Raw genomic sequence first — 18,933 nt, forward strand, 5'->3', positions numbered from 1 at the left:
AGGGGTCAGCGTCCTCAGGGGTCAGCATCCTCCTCAGGGGTCAGCATCCTCCTCAGGGGTCAGCGTCCTCCTCAGGGGTCAGCATCCTCCTCAGGGGTCAGCATCCTCCTCAGGGGTCAGCGTCATCCTCAGGGGTCAGCGTCATCCTCAGGGGTCAGCGTCCTCCTCAGGGGTCCGCAGGGGTCAGCATCCTTAGGAGTCAGCATCTTCGGGGGTCCGCATCCTCTTCGGGGGTCCGCATCATCTTCGGGGGTCCGCATCATCTTCGGGGGTCCGCATCATCATCGTCAGGGGTCAGCATCATCGTCAGGGGTCAGCATCATCGTCAGGGGTCAGCGTCTTCATGGGTCAGCATCTTCAAGGGTCAGCATCCTCAGGGGTCAGGAACAAATCAATCTTTAAACCCCTGAAAGTGTCCAGAACCCTCACTTCTGATATCAGAGAAGAGAGGGGGAGAGATGGAGACTAACATATTCAGCAAGAGAGACTTGAAAAGAGAAAGGTAGAAAGAGAGATAAAGGCAGATGAACAAGAAGAAGGGAGTGATACAGAGGGAGATGGAGAAGAGGAGAGTGAAAGATACACAGGAAGGAATTGTAGAGAAGATAACCTGCTTGCGAGTGTGTCCATTTCACTTTTGGAGCTGCCCTGGAGTGAATATCCAGTGCACGTGGTTTAGGATCATCTGAAAGCAGCTTGGGTCCTAAGAGAGGGGCTAATCCTCTGACACTTTAGAGAACAGCACCTGGGAGCAGTTCACAACAACAAGGAAGAGAAGATGAGGATCCATCTTGTGCAGGTGTTTGAAGCAGCCTTGAAATCTAATATCCACAAACAGAATTTGCAGCAGGGGCCGAAGTGCAGGACCTCAGTGACACCAAGGTGCAGGACCTCAGACCCCAAAGTGCAGGACCTCAGAGACCCCAAGGGGCAGGACCTCGGAGACCCGAAGGGGCAGGACCTCGGAGACCCGAAGGGGCAGGACCTCGGAGACCCGAAGGGGCAGGACTTCGGAGACTCCAAGGGGCAGGATCTCGGAGACTCCAAGGGGCAGGATCTCGGAGACCCGAAGGGGCAGTACCTCGGAGACTCAATGGTTTATGCCCATCTAAACTAGGAGCTATGTGTCCTCTCACAGGAGCCTAGACAGCTTATGTTCATACTAAGCCAGGAGCTACGGGCCATCTTACAAGAGCCAACAAAAGAGCAGGCACTATAGTAACCTATATCATCTCAGGAGCCAAGCGAGCATTATCCTATAAAAGAAGAAGAGACCGAGAGAGAGGGAGATATAGATAGAGACTCTGCATCTGTACATAGGGGGACAGGGATTGTTCAGTTACAGAGGAGCAGAGCGACGATTGCATAGAGAGAAAGAGTTGGTGTGTGCGTGTGTGTTTCTTGACAGTGGTTGTTCACAGTTATGTTTCTGCTCTTAAAGTCACAGAGGGAGCGGGAGAAAGATAGCCAAACAAAGTGTGTGTGTGTGTCTGTGGCTGTGTTAGTGTTAACAAGGCATACCCACAAGTACCATTGAGATCCCAAGTGCTTTGGAAAGAGAAGGAGAGCGGGAGAAACAGTAAGAGGTGTGTGTGAGAGAGAGATATAGACAGGGCTAGTGTGTGACACTTTCAATACCCAAAGAGCTGCCATTATTGTGTGTGTGGTAACACAGCAAAGCGCTCTCCTGCCGGCACTCCTTACAGTATTTTATTTCTAATACCAGGGGTGTGTGCTGTTCCTTTCCAGACCCTGCAGCCTCTTTGTGTTCTGTGGCACTTACAAAGATGTGTGTGTCCTTCCAGGTGTAAGGAGATGAATATTCAGGCTCCAGAGCAGGAGATGAAGAAAAGAAAAGAAACAGAAACAAATATTGAAATATTGAAGATTCAGAAACCGGAAGAGGAAATGAAGAAGTATAAAGGTGAGTGGGCTTGAGTTAAGTGTAATCATGTTTGGGCGTCCACTCTAAGGCCTTGTTTGGGCGTCCACTCTAAGGCCTTGTTTGGGCGTCCGCTCTAAGGCCTTGTTTGGGCGTCCGCTCTAAGGCCTTGTTTGGGCGTCCGCTCTAAGGCCTTGTGTGGGCGTCCGCTCTAAGTCCTTGTTTGGGCGTCCGCTCTAAGGCCTTGTTTGGGCGTCCGCTCTAAGGCCTTGTGTGGGCGTCCGCTCTAAGTCCTTGTTTGGGCGTCCGCTCTAAGGCCTTGTTTGGGCGTCCGCTCTAAGGCCTTGTTTGGGCGTCCGCTCTAAGGCCTTGTTTGGGCGTCCGCTCTAAGGCCTTGTTTGGGTGTCCGCTCTAAGGCCTTGTTTGGGCGTCCGCTCTAAGGCCTTGTTTGGGCGTCCGCTCTAAGGCCTTGTGTGGGCGTCCGCTCTAAGTCCTTGTTTGGGCGTCCGCTCTAAGGCCTTGTTTGGGCGTCCGCTCTAAGGCCTTGTGTGGGCGTCCGCTCTAAGTCCTTGTTTGGGCGTCCGCTCTAAGGCCTTGTTTGGGCGTCCGCTCTAAGGCCTTGTTTGGGCGTCCGCTCTAAGGCCTTGTTTGGGCGTCCGCTCTAAGGCCTTGTTTGGGTGTCCGCTCTAAGGCCTTGTTTGGGCGTCCGCTCTAAGGCCTTGTGTGGGCGTCCGCTCTAAGTCCTTGTTTGGGCGTCCGCTCGAAGGCCTTGTTTGGGTTGGCTCATCTGCATCTGGGGGGCGATGGGTGCTTTCTTTTACTCAGAACGTGTCCAGGGCATTCAGCGGCGAATGCTGCATGCCCTGGACACAGATGTGTGAAAAGACCCCTTCCAAATCCAGAACAGGAGTAAACGGAAATGAGGGGCAATTTGAAGGGGTCCCTTCAGGGGGGAGCTCGATCCTGGACACAATGAAACTAACGTGTGTCTGATCCTGGGGCCTGTATACGCTGCAGTGCAGTCCTCTCACGGGAGAGGCTGCATAGTGTGAACTTTTACTCCGTGTACTATAGTTTGCAGTGTAATCCCTATTGCAGTGTTTACTGCAGTGGGATGTCTGATGCTCTTTCTAGTACAGTGGGCGTTTTGCACGGTATGCAGTCTGGTGCAGTGTGTTATCTTGGACAGCCTGGTACTGTGTTTGCTGTCTAGTACAGTGTGCTGTTTAATGTACACTGATACGGTGTGCTGTGCAGTGGTTTTTGGTCTAGTGCAGTGCGCTACCTGTTGTTCTGTGGACGGATTTGCTCCATATTTGGCAGCTGGTCTGCGTCGTCCGCTCGGGTCCATCATGCCACATTTCATGCAGATCCGTGCAAGAGAGAACAAGAAAAGTTAGGGGGGGGGGGTCTAAAAAGTTGTGTTTTCCTATTCAAGCTCTTTATTTCAATTCTTCTTGTGCCTACTGCCCGAACCACTGAGCTGATTTACTCCAAACTTGGTGTGATTCTCGAACCTTACTCACAAAGTGCGCTTTTGTTGGTTTGGTGTAAATCCTTTCAGTATCGTATGAGATACGAGGTTAAAAAAGATACTGGTCGTGTTTGAAAAGGTTACAACTTTAATGTTATCTAGAATTTAGAGGGTTGTCAGTCACATTGCAAGTGATTGGCTGGAGGAGTCACCATTTCATAAAGCAGGCCCCCCCCCCTCCATTTTAGGAAGGCCTCATTTCACATTTGACAGATGGTTTTACTCTCTGACACAGAAACCAGGGTCACTGAGGCTGTGAACATGCTCCCGTCATTGATTCAGTGACACTTCAATGGAGTCCAAGGCACAGTGGCCTATCTGGAGTCATTCCCTCCGTTAACCCATAGCCATTCACTCCGATGCCAAACTGAGGGTCCTGAACATGCTCAAAGTCACGGACTCAGTGATGAAGGCAATGACCCAGTGTCACGTCTTTAGTCACACTAAGGGGCATGTTTCTGCCCACTGCCACTCACTCAGATGCACACTGAGGAGCACAGTGAGGGATCTTCATATTCTCAGAGTCACTGACTCAATGACGGAGGCAACACCACAGTGACATAATCCGAATCAGACAGAGACGCGTTTACCTACCACCACCACTTTTTCTGGGTAGTTGGTGGAAGGAGACGGACTGTTGAGGTGGGTGACGCCTAAGCTGTGTAGTGTCTTGCCTGTGTGTGTGTGTGTGTGAGGAGTTTGAAATGAGTGCATTTGTGTATCTGGAGCCAGTGTAGTTCCCTGAAGTGTTGTGTGATGTGAGTTGTGTGTGAGAGCTTGAAGAGGAGTCTGGCTGCTGAGATCTGGATGGTTTGTAGTGTTCAAGTGAGCTTTGTGGTGATCCCGGTGTAGAGTGTTATAGTCCAGCTTGTGGGTGACTAGGGCGTGAATGATGGTTGTTCTAGTGTTGCTAGGAATCCATTTGAAGGTCTTTCTCAGCATCTTCAGGGTGTGAAGCAGGATGCAGTGACTGCTTTGACTTGTGGGGTCATGTACAGTTTGCTGTCACTGATTATTTAGAGGTTCCTCGCGTAGGTTCTGGGTGTGGCTCGGAGTTTGGCCGACATGAAGTTCCATGGTGCGGTGCTCTTTCCAAAGATCACTACTTTTGTGTTGTCGGTGTTGAGCTAGAGACAGGAGGCCTTCATCCAGTTACCGACCAGTCATGCAGGCTGTGAACTTGTTTCTTGTATTGGGCCTCTTGTCTGAGAGGGGGGGGGTTGAGTTGTGTGTCATCGGCATAAGAGAGGATGTTTATGCCATGTGCGCGGCTGACATTGGCAAGAGAGATCACGTATGCGTGTAAGAGGGTTGGGCTAAGCAATGAATCTTGAGGAACTTCACAGGTGAGTTTGCGGGGCTTCCGAGGAGTACGGTGCCAGGCTGGCAGCTTGTGTTCCATTTGTTAAGGAGGAGCAGATGCAATGGAGAGCAGGGCATCGGATGCCAAATTCGTGCAGGCACCTGATGAGGATGGGGTGAGACTGTGTCGAATGCTGCAGAGAGGTGTGCAGAATGAGGGTTGCCGGGTCTCCTCTTACAAGGATCGTGTGGTTGTTGGCTTTGGCAGCGATGTTTCTGTACTGCGGTTGTACCTGAAGCCAGACTGCGTGGCGTCCAGGAGCAGGTGGTAGCTGAGGTGGTTGGTGAGGCAACAGTTGATTAGTTTCCTTTGCCGGGTATGGTAGGAGGGAGATGGGTCTGTAGTTGGAAAGCGTGTCTGGGTTCGCACATGCATGGAGAGGGACCTGAACCGCCTCAAAATCACTGACTCAATGACAGAGGCAACAGCACAGTTATCTAATCAGAATCACACAGAGGGACATGTTTTTCGCCCACCTCTACTCGTTCAGAAGTGCACTGAGGGGATCACAAAGGGATCTGAACAAACATGATCACCGTCATTGACTCAGTGACACATCAATGGAGTAGAAGGTAAGTTTCTTTTACTCCGAACGTGTCGTGGGCACGCAGCGGGGAATTCCCCCTCACTCATAACGGGTCCTGCACAACAAAAGTGAAAGCACATAGAACATGTCCATGACCTGCAGAAGTGCAAGATTCATCCACTCAGAACAGGTATAGCACATGCAGAGGTGCAAGCTTCACTCTCTCAGGACAGGTATAGCACAGGCAGACTAGCAGATTTTACTAACTTAGAACGGGTATACCACATGTAGAGGTACAAGCTTCATCCACTCAGAACAGGTATAACACATGCAGACGTGCAAGTTTCCCTCACTAAGAACATGTATAGCACATGCAGAGGTTCAACCTTCACTCACTCACAACAAGTATAGCACATGCAAAGATGCAAGTTTCAATCACCCAGAACATGTATAGCACATGCAGAGGTTCAACCTTCACTCACTCACAATAAGTATAGCACATGCAAAGATGCAAGTTTCAATCACCCAGAACATGTATAGCACATGCAGAGGTTCAACCTTCACTCACAACAAGTATAGCACATGCAAAGATGCAAGTTTCAATCACCCAGAACAGGTATAGGGCATGCAGAAGTGCAATCTTCCTTCACTCTGAACCAGTGGTCGAAGTGGGCGGGATCGGCAGGGCACGGCGTGCCCCTACTTCAATTCCAAGGATTCCGTTCCCATAATTTTTTATTTTGAAATTGCGTCCCAGGACGCAAGAAATCGCCATCGCCTATATATAAAGCTCGGCATTCCTGGCGTTTAAGGACAGGCGACAGAGAAGTAAAGGGACTCTGTATTTTTTTACTTCTTGCCCAGAGAAGAAAAATACAGTGTCCATTTCTGCTCTGCCGCTTCAGCTGCCCCCTCCCACACTCTTTCCTTCTTCCCTCTCTTTCTGTCTAGCAGTTCTTCTCTTACTGAAAACAGGGACTTCAAGACGGGGTTCTCACTCTCTTTACTCTCCTTTGTTTTATTTGCTCCCCTATGAAATGGATCCAAAAAAGAAAAACACTTGTTGTATTTTTCTGACATTTTAATTCCAAAGTGCAGCATCGGGAATAAAAGGTTAAAAATATGAAAAATAACTAAATAATGTGAGACAGAGTGGTAGCAAACTGACCAGATTGATTTTATTCACACCCAAACACATTAGCGCCACTGTGAAGCGCTATTTTTGTTTTCTTGTCTTTGTTTTCCCTGGGCTTGCAACTAGTGCACCAATCCTGGAGGTACTGCAATGTGTGGATTGGAAAACAAAATGTGTACTGCGGCTCTGCGTCCAGGGATGTGGTCTTTTTACCATGCTGCTTACGTTTTGTAAGGATATAAGCAATGGACATTGAAATTGGTCCATTCAGAGCCCTGTAGTCATGTCCTTAACTTTTCAGGCAAAAGCACTCACTGATTTCTGAATGGTGAGTGTAAAAGCATTCTGGTAACCATGAGGTTCCTGCTTACTTTTCACATGGTTTGCTAAATTTTGCATTCCCTATCAGTGTTTGCTTTTTCCAGGATATTGTTACTTTTTTTTTGTAGGCCGCAAATTGCTCTTGTCTAGTGCGTCATTTAAATTGAGCCGCATCCAGGTGTTCATAGAGGCAACAATTGGGTTGTAGTTGAAGGCAGTGTGTTTTTCTCAGTGGGGCAGTATGGTGTTTAGGGGGGGAGAGGATGTGGCACTATGGCCAGAGCTGCTGAATTTGGAACTGGGGAACCAGGTTCACCCTTAATAACCAGTCCACCAGACGACTCTCCTGAGAGAGCACAATCCCATGCTAGACCTTAGAATGCTTCGCAAGACCTTAGAAGCCCTGGTGTCTTAGCACCAGCAGGTGGACCGTTGCAGTGGCAAGTGTGGGTTAACCTTCAAGGCTTGTCCACCACTATTCATACTGAAGTTCACCTCCAGGCTTGCTAGCAGGCCTATGCAGCAGCACACTCTAGAGCAACAGTGACTCTCACTGAGGTCACAGGACCCTTGAAAAGGGCCAGCTCTAGGGCAGTGCAACCGATGTGACCGCACCGGGTGCTGACTTTGGGTGGAGGCATTATGTTTGCAAGTATATTAAGGTTTTAACAGCGCTTGCTGCCTCCTTCCTGGCCTCCAGCAATTTTAGGCAACAATAAAAATGTCATGATGACTCTGGTGATTAATGTTCTTCCTAGAGAGAGATTGGAATTTTGTCTACTGGAAGTTTTGACTCATGGAAAGGTAGCTCGGAGGGTTAATGTGTCTGCTGCAAAGAACATGTACCATGCAGATCACAAAGTGCACATAATGTAAATAGGTCAGTGGGCTACTGCTTTTGTCAGAGAGATCCTTTTTTTACTTGCAGTTTATAAGTTAAAATCCTAACATAGAACAGTGAGCTATTAACTGTCATCTAAGAGCTGCATACAAACTGCAAGGTATAAATTGGAGCGTTATGTTTTTCCTCCAGTCTTTGATTATCCTAATGTTGCAAAAAAGTGTTCTTTTGGACAGAAATCAATTCTGATTATTAAAGAGAACCCCCAACCATGGTATTAAGTTTTAAATTCTGAGCTTGTGTTTCTCCAGAACAATCACTATTAAACTATACGGCCTACTAGTATGGTTGTCATGTGACTCCTACACCTTAGCCCAATGTAACATTTTCTATACAGTAATTTACACACATATTGATTTTCTCTGAGTAATGTGTGTGATGTAAAGTGCTCTGACACCCTACACTGGTATGAGTGGCGCTGAAAATCAAATTGAATGAATCTGAGAGAGAGTGTGGTTATGGAGACTTGAGGGGCATTGTTAAAGGGTGGTAGTGAGGGAATCCATGGAAGAGGTGGTCATTGGGTGGGGCAATAACAAACACTGATGCACAGGGCACCACCAGTGCTAAGGCCGGCCCTGCCCTTGAGGCCAGTCTGCCTCACCCATAGGTACCTCCATTGGCCTTGTTTCAGAAGCAGTAGCTGCAACTCACCAGGGATTGGCAATGCAAAATTTGCACGCACACCAAACTAAGTTCGCAAACTTCACAGTCTCTCTGCTTCATTCACAAGCACTTTTAACATGTGCTGCTCGCTGTGGGGCCACTGGAATTAATTATGCAGCAAAGAAGAAAATTAGGCTGCAGTGTTGACTAAATTATGCATTAAAAAAAGGCTGCACCGTAATGCAGTATATTTTCTGATATTTTATTATTTTGACATGTGTACACATGCTAACAGTCTCTGGAAATATTTTGCCTTATTAGTACCAGTGTAACATACAAATGCAGCAGTGAGAAAGGTGAACAGTCAACCTTTGCAGTAAGCCATCCACTCCACAGCATCACAAGTCACATTTTTTATTAACTTTTGATACGTTTGAGCTATAAGCAATTTATTCGTTTAAATGGTCAGATCGTGCAGCAGATCTTGCATTATGAGGCAAATATGGCAGAGCCATAATTTTACAGAAAACATTTGCAAACTAGAATATTTTGCCATTCATGTTTGATCTGCTGTTGTAGAAAAAGGGAGAAGTGCTGATGACAAACTCCATGGCTTGTGCTTCCACATTTTATCATATTTGGGACATCCTGTGATTAGAAGCATATCCCATTTTGTGAATATGTTTTAATGTCAATAACTCATTACACATTTAAATAATCACGTGTATCCATTGGTTGATTAAACTGCGCAGTGAAATGCCAAACAAATACTAAAAATTGGGATGTTTGCGCATTTTGGCCACACCTCTGGCTCCACCCACTGATCCAATCCTTGGGTTATTCCCGCCCTCTGATTCTCCACCCACAGTTCCCCTACTTTTTTCCCCCCACTTCAACCACTGCTCTGAACAACTATAGCTCACGCAGACGTGTAAGCTTCCCTCACTCATGACAGGTATAGCGCATTCAGTGGTGCAGGCTTCCCTCACTCAGAACAGGTATAGCATGTGCAGGGGTGCAAGCGTCACTCACTCACAACAAGTATAGCACATGCAAGCATGCAAGTTTCAATCACTCCGAACAGGTATAGGGCATGCAGAAGTGCAATCTTCCTTCACTCTGAATAAGGCTCATGCAGACGTGTAAGCTTCCCTCACTCATGACAGGTATAGCACATGCAGTGGTGCAGGCTTCCCTTACTCAGAACAGGTATAGCACAGACGTGCAAGCTTCAATCACTTAGAACAGGTATAGCACATGCAGAAGTGCGGGTTTCACTCACTCGAGACAAGAATAGCACATGCAGCAGAGCAAGCTTCCCTCACTAAAGAGAAGTATAGCACATGCAGAGGTGCAAGCTTCACTCAATTAGAACAGGTATAGTACATGCAGAAGCTCAAGCTTCCCGCTCTTTAAACAGGTGCTGCATTTGCAAAATGTAATAGTACAAGCTTCCCGCAGAGAGAACATGTCCAGGACATGCAGAAGAGCAAATGTTGGTCACTCGCCCCAACTTGAACACATTCCAAAGTGGAAGCTTTCTGTACTAAGAAAGAAAAAGCAAATGTACAAGTTTAACTCTCTCAGAATAAAGTACACGCTTTATTTGGCTCGGAACATGTCCAGGAGATACAGAAGTGCAAGCTTCCTGCTCTTAAAATAGGCCACACATGTGAACATGAAAGCTTTGCTTTCTCAGTCCTTGTCCAGGACATGCAGGAGTGTGTGCTTTCCTCCTTTCGGTCCTGATCCTCCGTTTTGTCTTCAAAACAAAGATATATTTCAGAATCAGTCCTGAACATGCAAAAGAGAGAGCTTCCCGTGCTCACATGCTCAACACATATCCCTGACTCCAAGAAGTGCAATCTTCACCCACTCAGAACAGGTATAACACATGCAGAGGGGAAAGCTTCCCTCACTCAGGAAAAGTATAACACATGAGAGAAGTAAGCTTCACTCACTCAGAACAATTATAGCACATGCTGAGACGCAAACTTCCCTCACTCAGGACAAGTATAGCACACACAGAGGAACAGGCTTTACCCACTAAGGGCACATATTGCACATGCAGAGGTGCAACCTTTGCTCACTCAGAACATGCAGAGGTACAAGCTTCACTCACTCAGGACAAGCATAGCTCATGCAGCAGTTCAAACTACACTCATTTAGAGCAGGTATAGCACATGCAGAGGTGCAAGCTTCACTCACTCAGAATCGGCATAGCACATGCAGAGAAACATGCTTCACTCACTCAGAACAGGTATAGCACATGGAGAGGTGCAAGCTTCACTCACTCAGAACAGGTATAGTCAGGCAGATGAGCAAGTGTCACTCACTCAGAACAAGAATAGCACATGCAGAGGTGCACGCTTCAATCGCTAAAGAGAAGTATAGCATATGCAGTGGTACAAGCTTCAGTTATTCAGAACAGGTACAGCACTTGCAGAGGTGCATGCCTCCCTCACTGAGGACAAGTATAGCACATACAGAAGCGCAAGCTTCACTCACTTATAACAAGTATAGCACATGCAGAACCTCCAGATTCCCACCCTTAAAACAGGTCCTGCATTTGCAAAATGTAAAAGTGCAAGCTTCCCACACACAGAGCAGATTCAGCACAATCAGAAGACCAAGATTAACTCTCTCTGAATAAAGTACAGGCATCCCTCACTCGGAACATGTTCAGGAGATGCAGAAGTGCAAGCTTCCCTCACTTAGAATAGGTCACACAGGCAAACAAGAAAGCTTTGCTTACTCAGAGCTTGTCCAGGACATGCATGAGTGGGTGTTTTCCTCACTCAGATTAGTTCCTGATCCTTTGGTTTCTCTTAATACCAAATAAATCTTTCAAAATTGGCCCTGAACATGCACAAAATAGTAAGCTTCCCATGCTCACATGCTTAACACATGTCCAGGACCTACAAAAGTGCAAGATTCAATCCCTCAGAACAGGTCGAACGCATTCAGAGTGCAAGTTTTCCACGCTCACCCCAGGTATACATATGCAGACGTGTAAGCTTCACTCAGTCGGTACTGGCCTAGCAAATGCATATGTGCAAGCTTCCCTCTCAAAACAGATCCTGCAACTGCAAAAGTGCACGTTTTCCTCACTCATAACTCGTGACGCATGCAGTAGCGCAAGATTTCCTTATTCAGAACTTGTCTAGCCATGCAGTGAATGGTGCTTCCATCTCAGAATAGGTTCTGCACATACAAAAGTGCAGCCTTCTGACACTCAGAGCACATCGAGGACTTGCAAACGTGCACGTTTTGTCACTCAGAACAAGTCTCCACCAATCTTGTTCTGAAAAGTGGTTTCTCATGCAAATGGCAATAAAAATTATTATAAAAAAAAGTCTCCACCAATCTTGGGTGAGGTGTATATATATTACTCATACATAAAAACAGAAGAGTATCAATACTTTTCAGACAAAAAAAGATCAGAGAGTCGTGGATCAGTGAACCTAGCTAGTAGGGAAAAGAAGGGGTCTACTATATGAGTAAGACGCACCTCAAATAAAGAAAAGAGAATTATTTTCTTGAGTCCCCTCACTCAACAAAGGTTTCCCCTAGGTGACATGCTTCATCATTGGGGCCATCCCAAGAATCTACTGCTTTGGGCGTGCTGCGACTTGCGACAGTTGCGTAGGAGCACTGATTTTTGATAATGACTATGTGTAGTGCAGTGAAGGGGGAGTGGTGTAGGTGGTTGTTTAAAAATTACCTAGCTAGTGAGCGTAAATGTATTTATTCTTGCTCTTCGGTGGCAAAGGATAAAAAGGGGTTAATAAAAGGGAAGAATTAAATATTTATGTAATAATAGTCCCTAATATTTAAAGTCAAAATGTTTCAAGGTTGTCCCCTAAACCTCTTCTTCAGGACCACATGGGGGCCAGCCCCATGTGTACCACTCCGTGCAAAACCTGTAATAAAGTGAAAGATAAGAAAAAATAAACGCGCACCTATGTGTCAGCGCTAATATACTTTACATACGGTTAAACTGAACACGTAGTATCTATTGGAGGAATACAAAAAACAGACATGTTAGTATACTGCCTGCGCATCTTTCTCGTGGGCAGGTAGAAACGCTGTTCTTCTTGGATCAAATCAATCCACAGGTGATTGTGCTCTTTACTGTAACTTAAAACGTGTATAAATCCAGTGCAGTCTGGTAATCGTGTGTCTCTAAAGTGAGAAACATCATGTTAAAAGGAATATAAACACACTTCTGGTAGGACATCAGTAGTATAGGTTGTATACTACTCGTCACCATGTATTTTCGCTAATTGGATGTGACAGGTGGCCACGCCCCTTCGGTCCGTGTTGCCACGCCCCTTTGGTCCGTGTGTCTATATTGGACGCGTTCCAAGTCTGATTTTAATCGGGGTTTTAATCGGTCCTTATAACGTATTGATAAGATTATAGCATTTTATTGTTTTATAGGTCGTTATTTTGTGAATCAAGGCTTATAAAATGATACGGCGATGAAATAAAAAAAAAAAAAAAAAAAAAAAAAAAAAAAAAGCGTATAAAACGATAAGTTAGGATTTGTGAATCAAGGCTTATAAAATGATACGGCGATGAAATAAAAAAAATAAAAAATAAAAAAAAAAAAGCGTATAAAACGATAAGTTAGGATTTGTGAATCAAGGCTTATAAAATGATACGGCGATGAAATCATAAAGCGTATAAAACGATAAGTTAGGAATTGTGAATCAAGGCTTATAAAATGATACTGCGATGAAATCAAAAACGTATGAATCGACCACGCATGCAGGAGGGTTGCTAAGAAGTGGGGGTAGTGTGAAATACGAGTCTACAAACATACCGCGGGGCGTGTCTAGTATGTTCACAGAGGATATAAGCCAGCATTCCGAGGACCGTGTGTTAAGAAACCCCCGCTTTTTTCCGACAAAGAAAAGCTCGAGCTTTAAGACAACTTTGAGAATGTCTTGCTCTAGCGTGGAAGCGGGACCCCTTGGAGAAACTATAACAGCGATGCTGAAGGAAGCGGCAAATGCTGCAGACGACGCTGCAGAACTCGACGATAGTGATAAGGAAAATTGCGCGCCAACAACGCCTGCGGGTACTACGTCGGAGATGTCGTCGGCGATGCTGAATAAAAAGCCCGAGACAGACGTCGAGGCATCGGCTATGCCGAATATAAAGCCCGAGACCGGAGCCTGCGAAGAGGCGGTTGGTGGCGTTGCTAAAATGGCGAGCAATACCTCCGATGCTACAGACGGCGGTGGAAGAGCGGAACCAAGTGAAGATGACGAGGGTATTGACCTGCAAGAGCCTGAACCCGAGGACTCCAGCGACTGTACAGAGATGGATTCCGGAGAAGAATCTGTAAACGAAACAGAAAAGTGCGAAGTTGGAAAACGAAAAGTAAGTGCGAACCGCAATTTTTCGGCAAATCCTCTGGGGTGTTTAAGAGTGTGATGATGAGGCGTGTAGTTGTGAGGAAGGCTGAGGTCGAAAAACCCCTTTTTTCTTTTTATCAGCAAAAGAGAGGAGGAGGAGCCCCAGGCGACAAAACCGCTAGCACGACTATGGAAGTCACACAGCCATCGCTACGTTTTTCATGTCTCTGCTGCTCAAGACAGAAAAAACTTGCCGTAACGCATAAAAACTGCAGCTGTAAGCGCTTAGACGCAATTGTACAATTTTGTCGTGGTGAAAGTTGGAGCACGGATCGATATCGCGGACTTTTGACAGCGATAGCCGCGATCATAAAATTGTGCTTAAAGGCGGGGTGGTACGACGAATGCGAAGGTTGTAAAATTGACGACCCGAGTCAGTTGCATCACGACTGTCTCACGACGGGTGATGAATATGAAGACAGTTTGATACGGAAACTATGTTACAAGCTGGACCCCTATAAGATTATGGCGACGTTGGGGGCGGTCTATGGCTTGAAAGAAATGTCAGTACCCGAAGATTGTAGTAAGATGATTGCGAATGTTTTAAAGTATATTAAGAGAGTACAGTCCCCATCAGAGCATGTGAAAAGTATGTATGAAGCGGGTGATGAAGACATACGCTTGATAATGAAACAGCATTTGAGAAGGAAGAATTACCGTAGATATTTTAAGATCAAGTATCTTTACAGGAGTTTAAAACCGAGGAACATGACATTTCTTAATGTAGAGTAAATGAAAACATGATGATCTTCGCGATTGCTACTATTATGTATGTGTGTTTTTCCGTTGCAGGAAAGTGTGTTTCGACACATGGTTGAGATCGGCGTGCGACCGAGCGTTAGATGCCTGGAAGACGCTTTTTATTTTCTGATCAGAGCAAAGATGGCGTACCCCAAACCAGTGTTTCGCCCGACCGCGCTATGTCGTAACAAGCGATGTGAAATCATCGAAGAGCTTGAAAAAGAACTGGGTCAGAAACCTAGAGGCTTTTACGACGTTGAAAAGAGCAAAATCTTCTTGGGCGCTGACGACGTGCTCGAAGATTGCATCGACAATTATATCAGGCGGACATTTTGCACCCTAGGAACTACTCTGAATAAGAAACAGTTTTTCAATTTCATGAATACAATATCTGATTTGTTTTGTCGAGCCTTCTTGAAGGGGCGTGGGGAGGATGTAAGAAGACTGGTACCGTTCATAGCTAGCAAAATCCAAATATTGATTCTACGTCACGAGTTTTTGAGAGCATTGTGTTAAATATCTATGTTTTTATCGTTATTATCGTTTATAGCGCTGTACATTCCTATATTACCAGTTTAAATCATACACTGTTTAATTCGTGTGTTATTAAATAATCTACTATTGTAAAATAAACCGGCTTCTAGTTCTGATTATTTGATAAAGAAAAATAATAAAACAAAAGTGAATTAATAGAATAGGGGGGCGGGAGTAGGGGTTGCGGTATTTTAGTTCAAGAAGCGCTACGATGCAGAAGCTTTTCAAAAGAGTTTATTACAACCCCTCGAAAGTTGGTAGTTTTGGCGGTGTAGAAGCCTTGTACAAGGAGAGCAAAATCCACAACGACGGTGTTAAAAGAACACAGGTACGCGACTGGTTATCGGGCGAAGATGCCTACACGCTACATAAGGGGTCGAGAAAGCGCTTTCAAAGACGGCGTGTGATAGTCAGCGGCTTAAATCATCAATGGCAAGCGGACCTTCTAGACGTCCGTGAACATGCCGCGGTTAATGATGGTGTAAAATTTATATTAACGGTGATAGACGTACTGTCAAAGTATGCATTCGCCGTTGGCCTGAAGGAAAAATCGGGGAGCTCGGTCACAAAAGCCTTTGATTACATTTTCAGCAGCGGGAGAATTCCTAAAAAGTTACAAACAGATAGAGGAAAAGAGTTTGAAAACAAGACGCTAAAAGCTCTGCTGAACAAGTATGGTGTAAAACATTTTGTTACAAACAACGAAGTGAAGGCGGCGATTGTAGAAAGATTCAACAGAACTCTCAAGGCACGAATTTGGCGGTATTTTACAGCGTACAACACATTTCGTTATATAGATCGTTTACAAGATTTTATTGAAAGTTACAATCATAGCTATCATAGAACCATTAAGACGTCCCCTGTAGAAGTATCCCCGCAAAATGAGTTGAAAATTTGGAGAACTGTGTACGGGTCCGTGTTCACCAACAACCCTGTTTCAAAAAACACGCTCAAAAAAGGTGATCATGTTAGGGTATCTAGATGCAAGGGGGTATTTCAAAAGGGGTATGAGCAGACTTTTACAGATGAGATCTTTGTGATAGACAAGATTTCCAAGCATTCAGGCGTTACAGTTTTTAACTTAAAAGACTATGCTGGGGAGGAGGTCGAAGGGTGTTTTTACAAAGAAGAGCTGCAAAAAATAAAACAGGATCAAGATCGTGTGTACCGTATTGAGAACGTTTTGGCAAAGAAGGGGCACGGGGCACAAAGACAGTGCCTAGTTAAATGGCGGGGATGGCCTGATAAATTTAATAGTTGGGTCTCTGAGAGTGAATTAAAGGATATACAAAGTCTACAACAGCGGATATAGGCATTTAGGTACCGCGGAAGCGCCATGGAGGTCGGACCTTTTTATCTGACGCTCCCGAGTAACGCGTCTTTGGACACTTTCCCTAATAACAAAATTTCAAATTTTACGGTGAAACTAGCAAAACCTATTCATCTACAAGGAGATTGGGAGGTGGCCCTAACAGAAATTCAGTACCCGCACACGTGGGACACTTTTGAAACAGAGGATGTTAGATTTACGGTGGTACGCAAGAAGGAAAGCGCCCACGAACTTTCTTTCCCGCCGGGGCACTATGACAACATACGAGACATTGTAGAAGTAATGAATAAATCCATTGGTAACATATCGGAACTTGTTGACCTTAGATTAACGTATGAACCACGACTTCGAAAAGTGCAGTTGAGGAATGCTCAAGACTACGGTATTTTGGTGCGTGAAAAACTGGGGAGAGTGTTGGGGCTGACGCCTAACGTTCACCACTCTTCATCAGCGGGGAAAGCCTACACGGATGTACACGGCGGATTTTATATGATGTTTGTATACTGCGACGTGATAGAGCATCAGAGAGTGGGGGATAGCTACGTGCCTCTCCTCCGGTGCGTGGAAATCACAGGCAAGAATAATAGCATGATAAACATCATTTACACCAAAAGAGATTATGTACCGATCAGCAAAAAACATTTTCACACAATAACTTTGGAACTGAAGGACGATTTGAACACTAATATAAGATTTAAAGTGGGTAAAGTCATAGCGAAGCTTCATTTCAGGCCGCGACGTGGTGAAGTGTACTAGAATAATGATTTTACCTGAAAATTACGGCGACGCGTCGCTCTATAGGGATTACTATAGAGCACAAGCCGGCTCAGGCCTCCCGGGGTTCCACGGGGCACCTATTATGTACGGGGCGGGTGTTGGCGGTATATTCAGAAGCCTTTTCAGAAAAGCAGTACCGCTTTTAAGAAGAGGGTTCCAGTTGGTAAAACCGCACGTGAAAACCGCTGCAGCAAATATTGCCCGAGACGTCGCAGGGCACGTTTCGGGGGCGGTGATGAAAAAGTTTACCAAAACGGGTCAAGAAGGCTCAGGTTTAATCTATCTCGAAAGAGGAAGGAAGAGAAAAAGGGGTGTATCACTAAGGGGGCCGCCCGCGTTCCTTCAAAGCGTTGTGAAGCGCCGGCGACCGGCTCAAAAGAGTTCGCTTAAGACCCGGAGAAGACACGGAAAAAAACGAGTCTCTAAGGGCAACATATTTTAAATCGGACCATGGCCTCCGTCCCTTGCGGTTCCCAGGAATGCACAAAGTCAGAGTTGGACCTATTCCAAGTACCACCAACGCAAACCAGCATTGAAAGTTCTCTATATGTCGAAGTACCGCCACTTTCAGCCCTGTCAGACACAGCCCCCTTAGAGTTCTTCATAGCTCGGTCGGATGACTACCTGGACCTTTCAGCTACCCTGATTTATCTGTCGTGCAAAATTACTAACGCAGACGGATCCGATTTGGACGCCGCAGCCCGAGTGGCGTTTTCTCCATACCCCATAGCCTCACTTTTTAACCAACTGGATGTGAGCCTCGGCGACCGGCTCATCAGCCAGTCAAACAACACGTATCCATACAGGGCTTATCTCGAAACGGTACTTAATTATGGGGACCCCACTTTAAAACGCCAACTTTCTGCAGGTCTCTTCTACAGAGACACCGCTGGAGAGCACGAGGACACGACTTTAAACGGTGCTAACGCGGGATTTAAGAGCAGAGCTAGCTTTACAGCCCGAAGTCGTAAAGTGGAACTGATTGGGCAATTACACTGCGATTTATTTTTCCAAGACAAATTAATGCTTAACGGTCTAGATGTGAAGATTAAACTGATTCGAAATAAAGACACTTTTTGCTTAATGAGCGGCGACGCAGAAAATTACAAAGTGCATATCTTAGCGGCGTCACTATTTGTGAAACGTGTCAAAGTGAGCCCGGTGGTGCGTTTAGCTCACGCCGAGACTCTGTTAACCAGTAATGCCAAGTACCCCATCGAAAGAGTGGAGCTCAAAGTGTTCAGCATCCCAGCCGGTGCGCTACTATCGAATACTGAGAATATTTTTTTCGGATTTTTGCCAAGAACTGTAATAGTAGCGCTGGTCGATAACGCAGCATTTAGCGGTGAATATGGCAGAAACCCCTTTAATTTCAAGCATTATAATATATCTCACAGCAGCCTCTCCGTAGACGGCCAAGCTATACCGGCAAAACCATACACGCCGTCATTTGGAACTGGGGGTGTGGCTAGAGAATATTTGGGTGTGCTGCAAGTTGCTGGGAAGTACGCATCAGACCGACCCTTCTTTGTGGATCGTGTAGAGTATTCGAAAGGCTATTCTATGCTGGCTTTCGATCTATGCCCTGACAACGACGTGGGTGGCGGCCATTTTTCGATACAAAAATCAGGCAATGTACGTCTGGAGCTCCGTTTTAGCGCCGCTCTACCGTCTACTATAAACCTTCTGATTTACGCTGTCTTTCAGAATGTTATACAGATTAACCATAGGCGAGAGGTGCTAATCGACTATATGTGATGAATACGTGGCAACTGGAACGTTTTCTCGCCAAAGACGAGACGGCAAAACATTCATTTTTAGGTGTATTCGCAGCTGACACTCTACCAATGTATCTGG

General features: G+C 45.8%; 2 protein-coding genes across 3 annotated transcripts in view; both read left to right on the forward strand.

The window, feature by feature from the left end:
• The window catches only part of LOC146830237 (E3 ubiquitin-protein ligase TRIM7-like), a 178,516-nt gene that overhangs the window by 105,318 nt on the left and 54,265 nt on the right, over positions 1-18,933 (forward strand). The window contains exon 5 of the mRNA XM_085604443.1: positions 1,806-1,924. Coding sequence (XP_085460569.1) covers positions 1,806-1,924 — 119 coding nt within the window. The remainder of the gene's footprint in view (positions 1-1,805; positions 1,925-18,933) is intronic.
• LOC146830238 (uncharacterized) lies at positions 12,892-15,068 on the forward strand. Of its 2 annotated transcripts, none has more exons than XM_085604440.1 (2): positions 12,892-13,659; positions 13,776-15,068. In XM_085604440.1, exons 1-2 carry the CDS (start codon positions 13,009-13,011, stop codon positions 14,424-14,426), a joined length of 1,302 nt encoding a protein of 433 aa, XP_085460566.1. In that variant the 5' UTR covers positions 12,892-13,008; the 3' UTR covers positions 14,427-15,068. The 2 variants fall into 2 exon arrangements, with proteins under 2 accessions (XP_085460566.1, XP_085460568.1); XM_085604442.1 differs by having other exon boundaries at positions 14,487-15,068.

Source organism: Triturus cristatus, chromosome 5_1, assembly GCF_964204655.1.
Source record: "Triturus cristatus chromosome 5_1, aTriCri1.1, whole genome shotgun sequence".
Taxonomy (NCBI): domain Eukaryota; kingdom Metazoa; phylum Chordata; class Amphibia; order Caudata; family Salamandridae; genus Triturus; species Triturus cristatus.